General features: G+C 38.6%; 1 protein-coding gene across 1 annotated transcript; it reads left to right on the top strand.

Annotated features, from left to right (window-relative positions):
• The first annotated feature begins 484 nt into the window (after positions 1 to 484).
• On the top strand, positions 485 to 20192 carry cuedc1a (CUE domain containing 1a). Its single transcript, XM_056271307.1, has 11 exons — positions 485 to 794; positions 1802 to 2387; positions 2483 to 2613; positions 7878 to 8004; positions 8416 to 8647; positions 13997 to 14062; positions 15249 to 15338; positions 15424 to 15568; positions 15796 to 15854; positions 15953 to 16025; positions 20017 to 20192. Coding segments are annotated over exons 2-11 (1233 nt in total). The 5' UTR covers positions 485 to 794; positions 1802 to 2078; the 3' UTR covers positions 20018 to 20192.
• The last annotated feature ends 819 nt before the right edge of the window (positions 20193 to 21011 follow it).

The raw sequence follows: 21011 nt of genomic DNA, 5'->3' as shown, positions 1-21011 counted from the left end.
CAGTTTTGTATCTGAATCTTTATTGATTTCGTATCAAGTGTTTCAAGATTGATTGAAGCGTTTAATTGGGTTCGGCCATTTTGACGACCACTGCTGTTGTTTATTCTGAGCTTCTTTAACAAATCACTTACTCTGAGGGTCCAATGGCAAGGCAAGGCAAGTTTATTTATATAGCACATTTCATACCGTCAATGACAGCGGGATTGATAGTCGTGAGGGTTGCCATGGATACAAGACCAGCAGGCTCTGATCATATTGACTGTTGATGATAGCCGTAATTTCAAATAACAGGCGTTCCTGTGTTGTTCTAGAAAGATGATTGCCCCCATTATCATGACACATCAGCCGTGCTGAGATCTGTTTCACTGTTATCAATCAGATCTGGCATTCCTCCGGCTCTAATCCGTCTCAGTGGGTCACACAGACCCCTGCTTAACCGATATCAGCTCAGCAGGCGTATTAACTATGGATGACGTCAGCCCTCTGCTGTATGTTATTCACAAGGGCACAGCCTCCCTTCTTCAGAGACACATCACTAAGCTGCTACTGTTCCTGCGCTCGCTGGCGAACTGTGCCAGAGTCTGTGGCTATATTTAGCGCTGCCTGTTTGGTTTTAGGTGCAGATTAATGTGGAGAGATGAAAATGGGAGCGAGGGATATCCGAACCTTTCCGATGATGGATTTTATGAAGGAGCCCGCAGCCTGTGATGGAAGCTAAAGGTTTATCTTGCTGGCTGTAGTCGCTTCCTGGTGGATCTTTTGGTGTGAGCCTGCATCTCCTCTGCAGACAGACAGTAGGTAGGAAATAGATACATATTTGGGCACGTGAACAACACTGCACATATATGATGATGCATGTCCGGCCATGCATTGAGTGAGCGCAAAATGTGCCCTTTAAAGAGTTTAAAACCTATCCTGTCTTTTTTGGAAGCCTTGTTTGTTAATGATCCTGATCCATTTAATGTCCAATGGGAACCGTCCACATGTATGATGAATGCTGTTCATGCGTGTGCATATATGTGTGTGTGTGTCTATGCTTCATGATCTAAAATAATACATTTTCTTACATTAATTAAAATATTTCAGAATCAGTTCATATTACCCTGAAATAATTTGAGGGTAATATGAATTTTAAGACAATATTTCACGTGTTGAATGTATTATTTGTTCATCCTTTATGTTTGTCAATCCCTCTTGCACTGATGTGATGTTAAAACCAATAAATACTGTAGAATCTATAAAAAGGTAAATAAATAAAATATATGTACATATATGAAATTCTGTGTTGTTTTTGTTAACTAAAACTATTAAACAATGTGTTGAATTGAAATAAAGCTGAAATCAAATAAAATGGGAAACAAAGAATGAAAATTAGAAATGTTGTTTTGGCAACAAGTTGAAGTTCTGAAATGACTAAAATGAAACTAAATGAATTGTATAGAAATATTTTTTTAAATAAATAAAATTGACAAAAGCACATACCAGATTACTAAAACTTAAACCAAAATTAAAAAGCTCATTTAAATAGTAATAAAAACTATAATAGTCTAAATATTTCTAAAATAACTGCTCATATTAAATAAGACTACATGGAATATTTGTACCCTTAAAAAAATACATTTTCACACTGCTGGACCATTTATAATAAACTAGTGAAAACAAAAATATTTATAAAATGATGTTCAGTTACAGTATATAAACTATCCCTTATGCATTTATATAAATAAATCTTAATGCAACTTTATACTATCCTTTTACTGAATAAAATATCAGTGGTTAACATTTTGCTGTTCTGATGTAGGTCTTCAGGAGTGGGCCGCTGTTCGTCCTTTGTCTTGAGGGGGACTGAGAGAGCGAGAGCAAGGCATTCTGGGAAGCCCAGCGAGTCCTGGATGTGGTTGAGTCTCAGCTATCAGCAGCCGAAGAAAAGTTTATCCAATGGTGCTCCTCTATATACTAAAGCTCACCTCCAGGGGCATCATGAGTGGATAAGGGGCCTGGCTGGAGGCGGTGCATAGGTCAAGGGGTGGAGCCACTGCAGTGGATGGGCAGTTTTGAGTGGAAGGGAGGTTCTGTAAATGATGACCAGCCTTTTCCGCCGGAGTAACGCGAACAGTAACCATGGCAGCGGTACACGAGGAGGCGACGCTGCCTCAGGAGAGCTCAATAACAGGAGGCCTCCACGTCAGGTCCGGCGTCTGGAGTTTAGCCAGGCTATGGATGACTTTAAGACCATGTTCCCCAGCATGGAGCATGAGGTTATCGAGTGTGTCTTGAGGGCTAACCAAGGTGCTGTCGACTCCACCATTGACCAGCTCCTGCAGATGAGCCTGGATAGCCAAGCCACGGATGACAGCTCGGATTCTGAGGACAGCATTCCTCCAGAGGTTAGTCTAGAAACTTCTGTTTAGATCTGTTGAGACTAAAAGTTTGGCATTTTTAGATATTGATGCACAAAATAATCTTTCCTTCTAACCTGCAGATCCTGGGAAGAACGCTGGAGCCGGACAGCTCAGATGAGGAGCCTCCACCCGTCTACGCTCCGCCCTCCTATGACATGCACATCTATGACAGAAAACATCCCGCAGATGTTCCATCCACACCACCACCAAGGCAAGAAGAACATTCAACCGGGTTTTCTGGTGGAAGAAATTACTACTAATAATAGTTTAATAGACTTTAATCTGTGAGAGACGTTGTGTCTGTGTTCACTTTGCTGCTTATGTTGGTTTGGCTGATCTACCATTTAAAGGTGAACTAAGTAACTTTTTTACCTTAACCGAACAGCTTTGGAGTCATTGTAATGTTTATATTACTGATTTCGTGTTGAATGGTGGTCGTCTCGCACCCCCCTGGTGCCTGTGAGCCGCAAAACCACCCTTGCAACTTTGGGCTGGCGAGCCGCCGGCCTCAGTGTTAGGAAGTATCGTGTGATATCAGGTCTCGCGAGGTAACGAATTAACCTGGCCCTAGCCAGATGAATTTCGCTTCGCCTAGCTTCACTCATCCATCTGGAACCGATCCATTGAAATTGCGTTTCAGAAGGCTGGGCCTTATCAAAAATCCTTGCATATGATTGGATAAGCCACTTGTCTGTCATCTTTATCGACGTGCTATTTCAACCACTCACACCGAAGCCAACCCGTGACGCTGAAGAATCCGGTCGGGAGAAGGCACTGATCTATATAACATCGTTTCCACCAACAAAAGCCTTAAGAGCCGTTCTCTGATGTTCTTTTAATGAAACAATATTAGGCAGATTGGACAACACGGATGAAATAGCAGCATCAATGTTAACGCTTGTTTCCTCGATGCGAGCCGCCATTGTTGTCTGAATCAAAACAGTCTCACGGTCACTTCTCCACTACGTCACATCTATGAAACTCCCGCCCTGCGTCCTGATTGGCTAAACCATAAAGTTGGTTGGAGAAATCACTCTCAATGGAAGAGGTTCCAGATGGATGTGAGTGAAGCTAGGCGGAGCGAAATTCATCTGGCTAGGGCCAGGTTAGCTTTAAGCCTTTCTTCTTCTTCTTCTGAGACCAAATTTCTCAAATTAATTTTCAAGCTATTTGACCACCAATCTCGCCACAGACCTTCAGGCTGTTCTGACTCTGTGTGCTATATATTTTCTAACTAATCTGATTTATGGAATTCCCATATCGGACTTTCAGACAGGCCCAAATTCCCATAGACTTCCTCTATATAATAAAGAGTACTTAAAGGGTTAGTTCACCCACAAATGAAAATTCTGTCAGTAATTACTCACCCTCATGTTGTTCCAACCCCGTAAGACTTTCGTTCATCTTCGGAACACAAATTAAGATATTATTGATGAAATTTGAGAGCTGTCGCACTCCTTCATAGGCTGCTAGGTAACGGCATCTGCCGGCCCAGAAAAGTTAGTAAAGAAGACATCGTTAAAATAGTCCAAGTGACTACAGTGGCTCAACCTTAAGTTTATCAAGCGACGAGAATACTTTTTGTGCGCAAAACCCCCCAAAAAGAACAACTTTATTCCACTATTTATTTTCTTCTGTGTGGGCCTCTGGCGTGAGTTCACGAGAGCGCCACGAGTCACGACGCATGTGCGAGAACTGAGAAGATGCCTAAGCCTAGCATATGGCAACGTGCTAAAATATTTAATTTAAAGTTTAATGTCCTAGAATGCCTAACAAAATACTAAAACATGCTAAATTATGCTAGCCAAATGCTAAAACATTCTAGCAATGTGTTAAAACATGTTAACAATAACTAGTAACATGATGTCAATATACTAGCAGCATGCTAAAGTATAACTTATTAGCAACATGCTATCACTGCCTAGCTTTCTAGCTGGCTGTTTTTCTTAATGTATCTATATATCAAACTTTAAAAAATATTTTAAACTTTCAGACAAGGCTTTGTGAAGCCAACCTTAATGTTTGTCCTGACGAACTTTACTTCTCTAGTTTAGTCTTCTGCTCGGTTTAGTTTTAAAGGTCCTATGACATGAAATTTTCACTTTCTGAGGTTTTTTAACATTAATATGAGTTCCACTAGCCTGTATATGGTCACCCAGTGGCTAGAAATTTCAATCGGTGTAAACCGAGCTTTGGCTATCTTTCTCTGCCTTTGAGAAAATGAAAGCTCAGACGGGCTGATCTTGAATCTCCTCCGTATGACGTCATACGGAGGAAAGGTAACCTCCCCTTTCTCTGCTTTGCCCGCCCAGAGAATTTGTCTCGCCCATGAGAAAACGAGCTAGGAAGTATGAACGCGCGAGCGAGTTTTTCCTCGAGAGATATCATGGCTTGCAAACGAGCGAAGCATGGCAGTTGATCAGTGTTCAGATGTACAAATGAACACAAAGGTATCTTTTAGTTCCTTTATCCGAGCCTCTGAAGAAACAATGGGTTAATTTTATTTTCTCTGGAAATGCGCCGACACAACTTCCCAAAGTTTTGTATGGTCCAAACATTTCACCGACGACTGTTTCCTCAACTTGGGCCAATACAGAGCTGGCCTCGATGAACGTCTGAAAAAAATTCGATCGAGCTACCAAGCAACAATTTCTGAAGTGTAGCCTAATTGTTCAAGTTCAGACAGGTAATCTTTCTCTCAAAATCGTTCAATACTGTTTATGCATCAGTAAGTCAAAACAGTGACTAAAATATCAACTTCACATCGTTTCTTTTAGTAGGATGAAAACAATCGTATTTTAATTGTGAACAAATTATATACAGAAAGCGATCAAAGAACAATCTTTCCACACAGCGCGAGTTTATCTGGACAACTCGTTATGAAATCAATGACGCACGTTACACTGCACAACGAAGCTCTTACTGTATGTACATCATCGTGTTTGCATTGGTGAAAGCATTAGAGAGAGTGCAGAAACTGCGTTGCAATGATAAGATCTTCATGCTCGCGATCAACAGACTGTCATCTGCTTGCTCAATGCTCATCACGGCAACATTTTATGTGGAATAGATCTAAATACTTTAAAAACTTCTCGATAGCTGTAACGTTAATAGTAAAAACATATAATAGCTGTAGTAAAAGTATTCGAGAGAGTTTCACATGTAATATGTAGCTATTTCATATGCAAGCATGTCAGCCAATCACAGCAGGGGGCGGTTACACTGAATCCCACAGCAGACACGCCCCTTCAAACAGAGCGTTCAAATCAGAGGCTAAAATCAGGCTAGGAAAAATGCCTTTTATTTCTTAATTATGACTATTTTTGATCTAAAAAACATACTAACATTATAAGGGCAACCCAGGAAACATTATAAAATAATAAAATAACCCCATGTCATGGGACCTTTAAAAACAGTTTAAATTTACACTTTGTTTAGCGAATAAACTGTTTTTATGTTTGCTGTTAGTTTGATGTTACTACACCAAACCATCAAAGTCTTGAAGATGACGTTTAACAGAGTTGTATTTACAGTAACTACGCATGAAAATGTTTCCATTCAAAGTTGCTTCCTGAATTTATGCGTAAAATTGGAATATCGCATAAAACATTTGCAAATAAAGCGCCGTTTTCATTTCTCATGCGTTCAAGAAAACAAAAAATCTGGGAAACTGGCACAAATGATCGATAATAAAATTTACTTAATAATACAAGACGAAATACAAGAAATCCTGTCATGACAGAGGTGGATGCCTGATGTTTGGGAACATAATCGTGAGACAGTTTTGTGAGGTAATAATACTAAATCACAGGGCCGTGCACAGGGGGGTGGCCCGGTGGCTAGAGCCACTGCCCTTCTGCCCTCATCAGCTGAGGTGCCCCTCTCGCCCCCCTCCCTAACCCTCCAGAGGATTTCCATAAAAACGTTATGTTATCGCTCCAGAATTTTCGCACGTTAAAAAATAAATACGACCTCACGTTATGTCAATCACACTTGCACACTGCCCTGACACTGCCTCCGAAACTTTCGTCCTTCATAAAAAAAAAATCAAATCGGGTAAAAATCTATTCGAACCATAGCCAGCAGTTTGAATGGTGTTTTGACAATTCAGAGCCAACGAATCACGAATATGAAAAAACGCAGTGTGCAATGGCCTTTATTCTGTGTTTTTTTTCTGTGCGTGCACACACAAACACACACAACCCGACGCGTGCAGCCCTGAACATAGACAGAGCAGCGCGCAAGGACTGAACTGAGCTCTCTTTCGTGTCTGAATGGACAAATACACACAACATTATGTCTAAATGTCCGTTTTGGAGAGTATTCACTTAAACGCAGTCAGTTATGTCTTTACAGAACGTACAGTTGTGAGAATATCGGATGTGCATCAGTGCAATTGGATCTGCACACTCGGTCTTAAAGTGACAGTGCGTAATAAACCTAATGCCGTCTGTGCACTTAATATTAATCAAACAACAAAATAAAAAGAGAAAAGCATTCACTGCTCTTTAATAGCTTTAATAAGGATTAATTATATTTAATTCATACAAATAAATATGTCTGCTTGAAAGAATAAAGAATGATGTATGTAAGACTAATTTTAAGATATTATTTTATGTCACAGTGCTAAATATGTGTCTGTATTGCATGTTCAAACTTTAAAAAATATTAATATTATCAGGTTAATAGATGTTTTCTACGGGAATATATAATGGGTTTGGACGTTTTAGAGAAATTCTAAATTAATGCCTTACAATTTAACACTAAACCCATTAAATTTTAGTCGACTAAATCTACTGTAGATTTAGTCGACTAAAACCTTATTGTATTTCGTCGACTAAAACTAAAACAATTCAGATGACTAAAATATGACTAAAACTAAATGGCATTTTAGTCAAAAGACTAAGACTAAATCAAAATTTGCTGTCAAAATTAACACTGATCTAAATGAATCGTCAAACTCCTTATAGTGCCCCCTTTTTTGGTTTAAGCCACTGCCCTTCAAAATGTCTGTGCACGGCCCTGCTAAATCATTTTAATGACGGACTTTGTTTTAGTCATTCTGAAATGCCTGAGCCAATGTGTGCACGATTAATGCGACTGGTCCAATTGTTAGTCCAATCGCATCTATTTTTTTTTTTTGTACACATCAAGGGATTTATTTGGTAAATGTGTTTCCAGTTGTAATTTATGCGCATGTCTTCTTATTGCGTAAAAATGTATCCACCTCAATTGAGTGCACAAGTTTTTATGCACATCTTGGCATTTCCATGCAGCGTTTTTTAATTTTTATGTATACGATAAAAAGTGTGGATGGAAACATAGCTATCTATTAGTGTGTGAACTCAATAAACAACAGTGTCTTATAAATGAAATAAATCACAAGCTGAGGACCCCATCAGGCCTTACCAATTTTAGGTGTGTGTTTCAGAAGAAGAATTTAATTTTTTAATTTTATCCTCATCATTTTTCCAGGTTTGATGATTACCCACCTCCTGGGCATCAGCAGGTCGGAAGATACAGGAACTGGAATCCACCGTTACTAGGCAACCTCCCCGATGACTTCCTGCGGATCCTGCCTCAGCAGTCAGAGAGTATTCAGGTAGATTTACAAATGATTAGCATACAAATCATGGCTAAATATCATGTGTTTACAATGAGGGGCATTTAGATCCAGATTCAAAGACATAGATTTAGATTCAGATGCAGATTCAACAACCCTCCGTCCAAATTCACCAGATTTATATACAGTGACAATATACAGTACATATAATACATTTGTAGCATTTTTTCAGGCACAATATCTTTCAATAAAGTACACAAATATCATGAGTTTACAAAAACAAGCATTACATCTTGATTCTAAGACCTCCGTTAATGTCTAAATTCACTAGCTTTAAGGCCAGACAAAGCAAATCAATCATCTCATGGTTGATTTTTTTTTAGGCCATTTCGGTTAAAAAAATGTCTTAGGTGATTTTTTTTTTTTTTTTTTTTTTTTTTTTTTTTACAGCGTTCTCAGAGCAGCTTGTCTCAGCCTTCCTCCTCCTCTTCTTCCTCCCTGTCATCCCTGACGCAGATCTCGTCCAGCAGTGGTGCCCTGTCAGGGAGCGTTTGGTCATCTGAACAGGACAGGAAGTTGAAACAGTACTTGGACGACGAGAGAATCGCCCTTTTCCTGCAGAATCAGGAGTTCATGAAAGAGCTACAGCGTAACAGAGACTTCCTCATAGCTCTGGAGATAGGTATACACACACACACACACACACACACATATATTATACAAACAACAAAATTTTAAATGCAACACTTGTTTTTGCCCCCATTTTTCATGAGCTGAACTCAAAGATCTAAGACTTTTTCTATGTACACAAAAGGCTTATTTCTCTCAAATATTGTTCACAAATCTTTCGTGCGATTTTGAGCCGAATTCTGACTCGAATTCTGACTCTTTTTCGGGTCGGACCGATTTTCAGCTTTGTCGTGCAGTGTTCGTGCAGTGTACAGGGAGAAAAGAGAGGCGATTAACCTCTCCCGATCAACTATCGGATGGTCGGATGAATTTCTGGCATGTCAGAAATTTTGGTCGCTCCTCGTGACTATATCGCACAATTGAAGCAAAGCTACGAACCGATTGCCCTGCCTAAACACAGTGTTTTTTCCCTCACTGCGCCTGCTCGAAAACAGAAGTTTAACCATTTCATCTGCAGCAAATATACAATTAAAATAAAAACGAAAAGAGGGAGATCTTTAAGTTCTGTAGTTCAAACTAGCTACAAATTACTGTTGCTTACCTCCAGTTCGTGTTGCAAAATGGATTAACCATATATTACCCACGTCCTCCAAGCCACCTGCGATGTAACGCCTCTTTTATTAATTTGTTAAACAATGTTTTTGAAATAAACCTGTTTTTAATTTTCATTGATGATTAATTATTGCAATGTTCGGACATTTTATAGACTGTTAATAGTTATTTATATGCCTATAATTCATTGTAATCGACCTAAATGTTTTAGACAATTTTCAATGAGGAGGAGTAAGCTTCTATGTAATATTTTATTATCCTCACAGCACGTTGGTTATGTGCTGTGAAATTATTGCGTGGCAAATTAATTATAATAGCGGATCAATTTAATAATACATTTAGCCTAGGCCTCCCCTAATAATGATAATACAATAATACTAATAATAATTTAATGCATAAATTGGAAATGCTAAATCATCTTGATATTGATAGCTGATGCTAGTTTTGACAATATCTCTGGATACATGATATCGTCTATTGGCGCAATCCAGGGGTTTATCGCAGATATTTCACACGTATAGTGTGAGCAGTGAAGTCGCAGCTCGATGATCGGACCGTATAGTGTGAGCACATAAATCCTGTACTTTGGCTTTACATCGCATGCGATTTACTCGTTCAGTGTAAGTAGGTACCGTGCTGAAATCGCACAGACATCGCACAGTGTATGCCCGCCTTAAATCTGTTAGTGAGCACTTCTCCTTTGCCGAGATAATCCATCCACCTCACAGGTGTGGCATATCAAGATGCTGATTAGACAGCATGATTATTGCACAGGTGTGCCTTAGGCTGGCAAAAAAAAAAGGTTGTTGATTGTGGCCTGTGGAATGTTGGTCCACTCCTCTTCAATGGCTGTGCAAAGTTGCTGGATATTGGCAGGACCTGGAACATGCTGTCGTATATGCCGATCCAGAGCAGTGTATGTATATATATATATATATATACACACACACCTAAAGTAGGGGTGTGCGATATCACGGTTTTTGATCGTGGACGATTAAAATGTCTCCACGATCTGCTTTTGAAGAAATATCGTAGTATCGTGCATTTTATCAGTTGCAGTTCTGGCGCCGAGCTCCGTCTCAACATACAACAAATGTTAACGCAGAGGAACGGGACACTGCAGTTCACAGAAGTTCATTATTTGCATGTGCTTTAAAGCCTTGCTGGTTAAACATGTAATTCACTGCTGATGCGCTGTTCTGACGTGTGCTTTCTGAGCGCATACACCCGAAGCACACGGGCACTAAAAGCCTGTCTAACAGCGTCTGTTTACTGGACTACGTTATAAGTTATCTTTCGAGTCTTATTGCGCTAATATTGTCAAATACACACAAGGTTTACATAAACAAAGTTGGTTATGTCTAAAGTGAAAGCAAACAGAAAAAAAATGAGAGAAAATCTGCTTGTCAAATGCGTGTATATTAGACGCGTCGCGTGCACTGCAGCTCTTAAAGCGACAGTAGCCAGTTAGTAAACAAGCTGCCTCTTGTCCTTAAAGAGATAGTTCACCCAAAAATAAAAATTCTGTCATTATTTACTCACTCTAATGTTGTTCCAAACCTGTATTAATTTCTTTCTTCTGTTGAAAATAAAAGTTATTTGGAAGAATGTAGCTAACCAAACAGTTGCTGGTCCCCATTGACTTCCATAGTAGGAAAACATATACTATGGAAGTCACTGGAGTACAGCAACTGTTTGGTTAGCCACATTCTTCCAAATAACTTTTATTTTCAACAGAAGAAAGAAACTTATTCGGGTTTAAAACAACTTGAGAGAGTAAATGATGGAAATTAAAATGTTTGGGAGAACTATCCCTTTAATGTTAATAAAACAACAAAACACAAAGAGGAAATCACTCACTGCTCTTGACTGAGAACTTTAGTAGTAGCTTTAATAATAATCAATGTATAATTTATACAGTGAAGTCTATGTTGTGTTTTATTTTCGTATTTGTTCATTTAGCCTAATTACTTTCTTCAATGCTACTGTTAAATACCCCTTACTGTAGCTGAAAAAATAAAGCACTGTTTATTTCATTTGTATATTAAGTTGTGTATGCTTAATGTGTATCTTTGTTCCTAATTCTTAATAACAAAGAAAATAATGATAAAGATTTTTATCTTCGCCACCTTGGCCTAAATGTCTGCCATTCTTTTTTCTTTTGTTACCTATAAGGCTTTTTTTTTTAAATAGGGACATTAGTTTGGCTGTAATGCTCAGTCACTTGCAAAATAGTAAAACCAACATGAAAAAGAATCGTGATAAAATCGTTAATCGTGATTTTCCTGAAAAAAATCGTGATATGATATTTTTGCCATATCGCCCACCCCTAAAGGATTATTAGGAACACCATACTAATACTGTGTTTGGCCCCCTTTCACCTTCAGAACTGCCTTAATTCTACGTGGCATTGATTCAACGTGCTGAAAGCATTCAAGGTGCTGAAAGCATTCTTTAAAAATGTTGGCCCATATTGATAGGATAGCATCTTGCAGTTGATGGAGATTTGTGGGATGCGCATCCAGGGCACGAAGCTCCCGTTCCACCACATCCCAAAGATGCTCTATTGGGTTGAGATCTGGTGACTGTGGGGGCCATTTTATTACAGTGAACTCATTGTCATGTTCAAGAAACCAATTTGAAATGATTCAAGCTTTGTGACATGGTGCATTATCCTGCTGGAAGTAGCCATCAGAGGATGGGTACATGGTGGCCATAAAGGGATGGACATGGTCAGAAACAATGCTCAGGTAGGCCGTGGCATTTAAACGATGCCCAATTGGCACTAAGGGGCCTAAAGTGTGCGAAGAAAACATCCCCCACACCATTACACCACCACCACCAGCCTGCACAGTGGTAACAAGGCATGATGGATCCATGTTCTCATTCTGTTTATGCCAAATTCTGACTCTACCATCTGAATGTCTCAACAGAAATCGAGACTCATCAGACCAGGCAACATTTTTCCAGTCTTCAACTGTCCAATTTTGGTGAGCTCTTGCAAATTGTAGCCTGTTTTTCCTATTTGTAGGGGAGATGAGTGGTACCCGGTGGGGTCTTCTGCTGTTGTAGCCCATCCGCCTCAAGGTTGTGCGTGTTGTGGCTTCACAAATGCTTTGCTGCATACCTCGGTTGTAACGAGTGGTTATTTCAGTCAAAGTTTCTCTTCTATCAGCTTGAATCAGTCGGCCCATTCTCCTCTGACCTCTAGCATCAACAAGGCATTTTCGCCCACAGGACTGCCGCATACTGGATGTTTTTCCCTTTTCACACCATTCTTTGTAAACCCTAGAAATGGTTGTGCGTGAAAATCCCAGTAACTGAGCAGATTGTGAAATACTCAGACCGGCCCGTCTGGCACCAACAACCATGCCACGCTCAAAATTGCTTAAATCACCTTTCTTTCCCATTCTGACATTCAGTTTGGAGTTCAGGAGATTGTCTTGACCAGGACCACACCCCTAAATGCATTGAAGCGTGTGATTGGTTGATTAGATAATTGCATTAATGAGACATTGAACAGGTGTTCCTAATAATCCTTTAGGTGAGTGTATATATGATATGAGGACCTCAATGTGAATTTCATATTGCCTTCTATTGTTCTTAAAGTCACAATGTGACGGAATTGGCAACTGATTTTTTTTATATTGTGACATAACATCCGAGTGAAGCGGATTATTGAAAAGGAAAAAAATGAAGGGCAGTTAACAGTTAACTGGATGGAGGCAGATCTGAATCTGAGCTTGCTGTTGATTGTAAGAGGCATGTTTATGCAGGCTAAATGATTGGAGAAGCCTGGCAAGTCTGTCACTTTACCGAAAGATTGGGATATGACATTTTGATAAAAAATAATAATAACAAGGCCAAATAAATAAACAAATATGGATGAATATGCATGGATAAATTGCTCACATTAAGATCAATAATATGCATTTACAAAATAGGATGAATTTCATGTCGACTTTAAATTACAATTAAATGAAAAGAATACTCCAATTTTACTCATTTATATTACTATATTAATATTCATGTATTTATATTTAATTAAATTCTAATTTAAATACAAGTTATCTTTACTATAGACAAAACCTAATTCAAATTTTCTAGCAATTTTTTAAGTGAATGAAGTGGATGTTTATTTTATTAAAACATTTTATTCCAGTTGCTATTGGGCCATTTTTCTGATATTCTTCCACCCAAAAGTAATAATAAACTAAACTAAACTAAAAGCTGTATTGTAACTAGTTCAGAAACAACAGAAAAAAACACATTGTCCCTCAAACACTCATTTTTCAAACATACTTCACTTAGGATGAAATAATGTTTGGATTTCTCCATGTGAGGAAAACCTTTCATTCATAGTAAAGAATTCATAAACCAACATTTCAGTCAAGCATCTTTTTTGCAGTCTTTACCAATATTTGGGACCCCTCAAAGTCTTGGTTCCTCCCAAGATTTCTTCCTCACCTTTCCTGCTTTTTGTAATGATTTATAATATGAAAAGCGCCATACAAATAAAATTAAAATAAATGTAATCAAGTACTACATTTTGTACTTTATTCCCTTCTAATTGCAAAAAGATTTGCACTGTTTTTCATTCTCATATTTGTAGACCATCGCTCCTGTCATTCTGCTAAAATGCATTTTGAATTAACCCCAGGTGTGTGAACAGCTTTCATTCCTAACACACAGTGTGCAGTGTTGTGTTGTTCAGTCCACTGTCTCCACTCACTCTGGAGCGGCTGATCTTCACCTGCCCTCAGTGACCCTGTTGCCTGCTGTGTTTTAGATCGTCAGAGGTGTGAGAAAACACAGTGTGGTCATTCATCCGCTTGCACAGAGAACTCCACCGAAGGTAGATTCCCTTCATCTTCATCCATCAGCCACAGGGCGCGAGCTGCTCTGCCACACATACACTGACAGGAAGCTTCATCAGAACCTGTTTGTGCCGCCACATAAATCACAACACTCAGATAATGGCCTACATGGGTCATATTCTCCACTTTGTAGCATTTTATTTTTCTAATAATGAAGTTAGAGTTAAGGAAGGACCTATTATTCTTTTGTGAATTTTCAACTTTCTTTAGTGTGTAATGTTTGAGCTTGAAAAAGGTCTGTAAAGTTACAAAGCACAAAGTCACTCCAAAGTGAACTCCCTGAAATGCCTGGATTATAATCTTGAGTTTTCTTCCTGGAACATACACATCACAATATTCCTCATTTAAGTGATTCCTGCCCACGGCATACGCAAAAGGGTCATGGCCTGGTTGAGTTTCATTAGTAGTGTGTTAAAACGTACGGTTATAGTAAGGGGCATGACATTTCCAAAACTCATTTGAAATGGTTGACCAATCAACACACATTAATTCAACACAGTCGACCAATCAGATCAAGTTGCACTTATTTGGAAGGAGGGGCTTCATAGACAGTTCCCGCCCCCTTTTTCAGCAGCGCTGGTTCCAGAAGTATTTTTCCCATAGGCATTTTAAAAAAAAAAGTCATGTTAAAGAGTTGTAAGCCATGAACCAATCCAATCAGCTAAGAGGTGAATCATAACATTACAAACTATGATTTGAAAGTAAAAAAGTTTTTGAAAATCGGACAAAAATACAAAGGTACAAGACTGTGTACTTAACGGCTTTAGTGAAGGAAAGAACTACAATCCCATGAAGCATTGCGAAGAGCATAACCAAATCGGGGGAAAAAACGATGGAGAAATATAAAACTTCTCATGTACAAATGTATGTGTGTGTGTGTGTATATATATATAAACAATATATTTTAAGTTTATTGAAAAATATGCATATATATAAAAAATTAAGTATTTTGAGAGCCTAGAGAGATCGACTCGATTACGTCATTCGCAGTGCTTCATGGGAGTGGGCGGAGCTAAAGAGATCTTTTTTGTTTGTTTGTTTGGTTGTTTTTTCTACTGCACCTTTAAAAAAAAATTCAAGAAATAGGTTCAAAATTCTGTCATCATTTACTCAACCTTCTTTACGAACAAATGTTGACATGCTCATGTCTAACTCTTGATGTAGGTGATAATTGTGGCTCGGGTTCTGAGGAGGCCTGTTCCTCTGTCTCTGATGATGCCTTATTCCTGGAGAAACTCAAGCACATGGGCAAATGTAAGAGAACGCAGACCTAAAGCGTAAAACTTATCAAATTGCTTAAGCTCTCATCCCATTCTGACCACTGTATTATTACCTACAGCTACAAGGAAGAAGCTTTTTGAAATTGCTAGGTCATTCTCGGAGAAGACCAGAAGGAAGAAGTCCAAAAAGCGAGGTCTACCCAAACATCAGTCATATCCTCATATGTCCAGCCCAGACAGTCGCTGCGTGAAGTTAGCATCTATGTATGTTGTGTAAAGGAGGAGTTCTTACATTTGTATTTCTGGATCTTTCTTAGTCTAGCTGTTAGCTTCATGCTAATGTGTGTGTCTAAATATGATTATTTGATCATGTAGCCTATTGTATGAATGCCCAAAGTTAAAAGTGCTAGTTTTCAAATTAATCTTAGAATTAGCTATATGGCATTGCAGTATTAAACCTGTAGTGTGTTTGTTCCTTGACTTCCTCTCAGTCTGGGCTCTGCAAACTCCACCATCAATCTCCTGGATGAAATAGAGGGGCCGCTGTCAGGTAAATATTCTCCTTATCTCAATGTAATGGCACTGCATGGATGCATAATATTTGGTGAAACCTTGTAAAGTGAATGTGTGTATGACTGTGTTTGAAAGCTGAGGACAACAACCAACTCAAGAGGCTTTCAGGAAGAGAGGAAAGGGAGGAATCAAAGGAAGTGATGTCATGGTAAGTGCACACGTACAAGCTAAACACCATCAAAGATTTAGATAATTGGTATTAAATCTATTTATATATAATAATAAGTATAATATATCAAATGTAAAATATCTTTTATGTCCACCTTAGCATAAATTGCAGCTATATAATAAAATGTTTTATTCCTTTACCCCTTTTGAAATTCTCAGAAAGTGACAAATTTTTCATAAAAAAATTTATTTGATGATCACTACACTTTAGATTTAGATAATTGCTTTTAAAGCTATAACAATATTTTTTCTATATTGATAAAAAAGTTTGGGGTCAGTAAGATTTTGTAATGTTTTTGAAAGCCTCTTATGCTCACCAACGCTGCATTTTTCGAAAATACTGTAAAATAGTAATAGCTATTTAAAATAACTGTTTTTATATATTTTAAAATGTAATTTAAATCATTCTAACATGCTGATTTGCTGCTCAAAATAACATTTATTATTATTACAAATGTTGAAAACAGTTATGCTCATTAATATTTTTGTGGAAACTGTGATTAATTTTTTCAGGATTTTTTCTGAAATAGTTCAACACAATTCATTTTTCAACTGAAAATGGAACTTTTAATGACTTCTGCAGTCCCCCTGAATCCCTCACAACAGCACAAATCTACAAAACAGGTGTAGTCTCAAGCACACCTGATGCAGCTAATCAAGGGCTTCATTAGTTGCAACAGGTGTACTTGAGTTAGAGCACATGAAAGATGTGAACTGGCTTTGTTGAGAGCCATATTTCTAACATGTAGTCAAATGTGACAAAGTTAAAAGAGTGGTCCAAAAAAATAAGAGAAGATATCACCCTCCACAAACAAGGAACATGATACAAAACGATAGCGAAGGCCAGTGGCGTCACTAGGATTTTTATTTTAGGAGGGCTAAGCCCCCAATATGATTTTTAAAAAAATTATAAAAAAAGGTAACACTTTAGTTTAGGATCTAAAGATCACTATTAACCATTTTCATTACGATGCAAAGGCACGGTTTTATAATAACTGTGGTCCCAAATGTGAGGTAGGAAAATTTTGATTTCTCTGATCTACATTTGTGCATTTTAAGATGTTCTGAAGGCCAAAAAACTTGGATAGTGGGCAGCTGATAATTTTTCTCTCCTCATCAGCATCACACTCTTTTTCTCTTTGTTTTTATCTTGCCCTGTCTCTTCTTCTTGATTTTGCCTATGAATCATTTTCTCAGATGCGTTTATTTACTGAAAGCTACTAAAGGTAATTAAGTTTATTAAATCCATTCACAATATGTAGGCTACACATTCATTATTGATCTTATGCCTAATACAGGGCCGTAGACAGGGCTTTATAATCACAGAGGTCCTAAATTTGAGGTTGGTAGAGGGGGTTCAAATTTTTTATTTCTCTGATATGTGCATTTCAAGACGTTTGAAGACCAAAAAAAAAAAGGATATGAAATAGCTTTAAAGTCCCCGTGAACCGGAAGTTGCAAACGACTTTTCTCCAGTGTTGTGACGTATTTCCGAGAGAAACGGAAAATACTAAATGAGGCAAAATGGTGGGCGTGGCTTTTTCCCCAACTAGCACCTGATTGGATCTAGAAAAGTAGGTGTTTTCATTCAGTCTGTCTACTGTCAGTTGGAGGGGCGTGATTACGGATGTTAAGAAGACGCCCAAACCGTGAAACCTACGTCATCAGGCAAGGTCCTCCAACGCAGAGGGGAGGGGAAATTTCAGATTTTGATGAAAGATTACGAAGCCAAAAAAATTTTGTGTGTGGATTGACTTGCATGGATGAATTGTTCACCACAAAACGATCAATTTAGGCAAACAAAGTAAGTATGGTCAATTTTGAATTCATGGGGACTTTAAAACCATGTCAGTGGGCAGATTATTTGTCAATACCTGCTCTCTTCTCATCTCCATCACTCTTTCTTTTTTTCTCAGTCTCTTCATCCCTTTCTCTTCCCCTCTTAAAGCTGAGCTTTTTTAATTTACTAAAGGCTACAATTTGTATTATATTCTCAATATGTACAGATTCATTATTAATCTTGTGCCTAACATGATTAAAACGGCTTTGTTTATGTTTCTTGTAAACTAATTATTACATTACATCAGTCACGTTACATAGGCCTATTTTCAGTTCAAAATGGCAAAATTAGACAAAACTATATTAGTTTGCCTGATTATTTTTTGTCATTCGTTTAACATTTATGACCTAAAAAAAAGTAAAATATGGAATGTTAAGTTTCGCACTGTTAAAATTCGCGCTCAGCAGCGTCTGTGAACATAAAGCCCGCCTACTTTGATTTGATTGGTCATCTCAAATATTCTGACATTGACGAGCAGTGACAGACCAATGAGGCTCAATGAACACACATACATGAACACACACCTGTCCTCTGTTTCTGACGTGCTCTCTGCTCGGCGCCGCTGCGGATTGAAGATGAAGAACGCGCTGAATTTGATTATAACAAGACTGAAGCGAACACGAATTTGTGTAGCCTACATTAATCTCACATTTTTAGGGGGGCTGAAGCCCCCCAAAAAAGGGCCTAGCGACGCCCCTGGCGAAGGCACTAAACGTTGGAAGCATAGTTTGCAAGTTCAAAGTGAAAGGAACAGTGGTTACACTACCTGGACGGAGCAGAAAAAGGAAGATATTAACGGCTGCAACCAGATTTCTGAGAATGCGGTTCAGAAAAACCCTCGAGTGACTGCAAAAGACCTGCAGCAAGACTTGGTGGCAAAAGTGACTGAAGTTTCAGTTTGCACAGAAAGGCGCATATTAATGCATGCGGTTTCCATGCCAGAACTCCAAGTCGTACACCACTACTGACCCAAAAGCATGTGAAAAGTGCTCAAAATCATATAAATAAGCCAAAGAAGTTTTGAGATTCTGTTCTGTTAAGCAATTAAACATTTCAGAACTTTTCGGCCCTATGGATCAGTGATATGTCTGGAGGAAGAAGAATGAAGCATATGTTGAAAAGAACACACTGTCTACAGTTAAGCATGGTGGGGCTCGCTGATGCTCTGGGGTTGCTTTGCATTCTCTGGCACTGGAAACCTGCAGCGTGTGGAAGGCAAGATGGATTCATTGAAGTATTAGGAAATCCTAGTAGAAAACGTCATGTAAAGTAAAGGAAGCTGATGCTTGGGCATCATTGGACCTTCCAACAGGACAATGATCACAAGCATACCTCAAATTCCACCAAGGCTTGGTTGCAGAGGAAGTCCTGGAAGATTCTACAGTGGCCATAACAGTCACCTGACGTGAACCCCATAGAAAATCTCTGGTGGGATTTGAGTATCTGGTATTGGTAGTACCTGGATGGGAGACCTCCTGGAAAAACTAGGTTACCGCTGGAGGTGTTAATGAGGGGGTGCTCACCCTGTGGTCTGTGTGGGACAGGGACACTACTGTCAAAAAGCACCGTCCTTCGGATGAGACTTTAAACCTAGGTCCTGACTCTCTGTGGTCATTAAAAATGTGTAACCCCGGCTTTCTGGACAAATTTGCCCATTGTCCCCATCATGGCCTCCTTATCATCCCTATATATATATATACTGATTGGCTTCATCACTCTGTCTCCTCTCCACCAATAAGCTGGTGTGTAATGGGCGTTCTAACGCAATATGGCTGTCGCCGCATCATCCAGGTCGATGCTGAACATTGGTGGTGGTTGGGGAGATTCCCCCCTTCTTTGTAAAGCGCTTTGAGTGCTGAGAAAAGCGCTGTATAAATGTAATGAATTCGGGGTTGAATAATTTTGAGACTGCAGAAGTCATTAAAAGTTGAATTTTCAGTTGAATTTGGGGAAAACACTTGAAACATTTGTTGTGTTGAGCTATTTCAATTACTTTTGTTTGATTTGTTCATTGCAAACAGCTGAATGTCTACATTTTGCCAATAAACCTGATTTGCAATTGGGGTTGAATCATTTCGATTACAACAGTGTACATGTATTAATTGACATGTTTTTGTATGATCTTTTACAGATGGATAATGGGCGGAGCAGCCAATTTTCTCTGCATTTAAAAGCTAAAGCATCATGAAGATCAAGATTTTACTCATTAGTTTCCTGCAATGCTTAATTAAACCTGAGCCATGAAATCATCATAGTTTTTTTGTTTGTAATATTCTGGTTCAACAGTCTCTCTTGTAGTTTCTGACTGGCATGATCAGGTGGTGTTAAAAAGACTGCTTTGTCGGGTCGGTGCTCACGCTGTGCAGGGACTCAGGAGTCAGAACATCCACAAGCACAAAACCCCATTAGTCAGCTTGATAAGAAAATCTGTGTTTATCTCAGGAGAATTTAAATGGCATGGAACCCATGCCATGTTTTAGAGATAATCCTCTTTCCATTTCTCATGATCTTATTTGATAGATGAGATATTACTTGATACCTGGGTTATTGATTAAAAATTAGTTCTCAGATTTAGTTGCAATGTTGATTTGTTTTCAACCAGCTCACTATCTAAAATCATGCTTCAAGACTTCATTTCACCATTCATTCCTGAAATGAACATTCCTGATTTTATTCTTAGTGTGTGAAGTAAAATCTGGTTGTGTGTATTTACGCTGGGATAGTAAATATTAAAACTAAATTGTAATCATTTTCAAAGTTTAGGGCTGTTAGCTCACTGTAAATTGCTATTGATTTTCAAATGATCATTTTGTTTGTTATTAAATAAATTACATTATGAAACCAACACGTCCATGTTTGTTTTTATTATTAAATTTATGTATAAATTTACATAAACCCCGCCCCCGGGAAGCGATATTTTTTTTCCCAGGATGGGGATGGTAGGGGTGTTACCCAAGGGGGTTGTCCATCGACCGGAAGTTGAAGCCGGACGGGTGCCGCCATGTTGTAGCAGAACTTCACTTGCGTTAGCATTTCCATTGACTCCCATTCATTTTTGCGTCACTTTGACAGCGAATAACTTTACATCTGAGGCGTTTAAAGACTCCATTTGTCCATTATTTATTT

The sequence above is a fragment of the Rhinichthys klamathensis genome, unplaced genomic scaffold, assembly GCF_029890125.1.
Source record: "Rhinichthys klamathensis goyatoka isolate OS25496 unplaced genomic scaffold, OSU_Roscu_1.1 h1tg000314l_1, whole genome shotgun sequence".
NCBI classification, from domain to species: Eukaryota; Metazoa; Chordata; class Actinopteri; order Cypriniformes; family Leuciscidae; genus Rhinichthys; species Rhinichthys klamathensis.
This window is presented reverse-complemented; position numbering and strand designations above follow the sequence as displayed.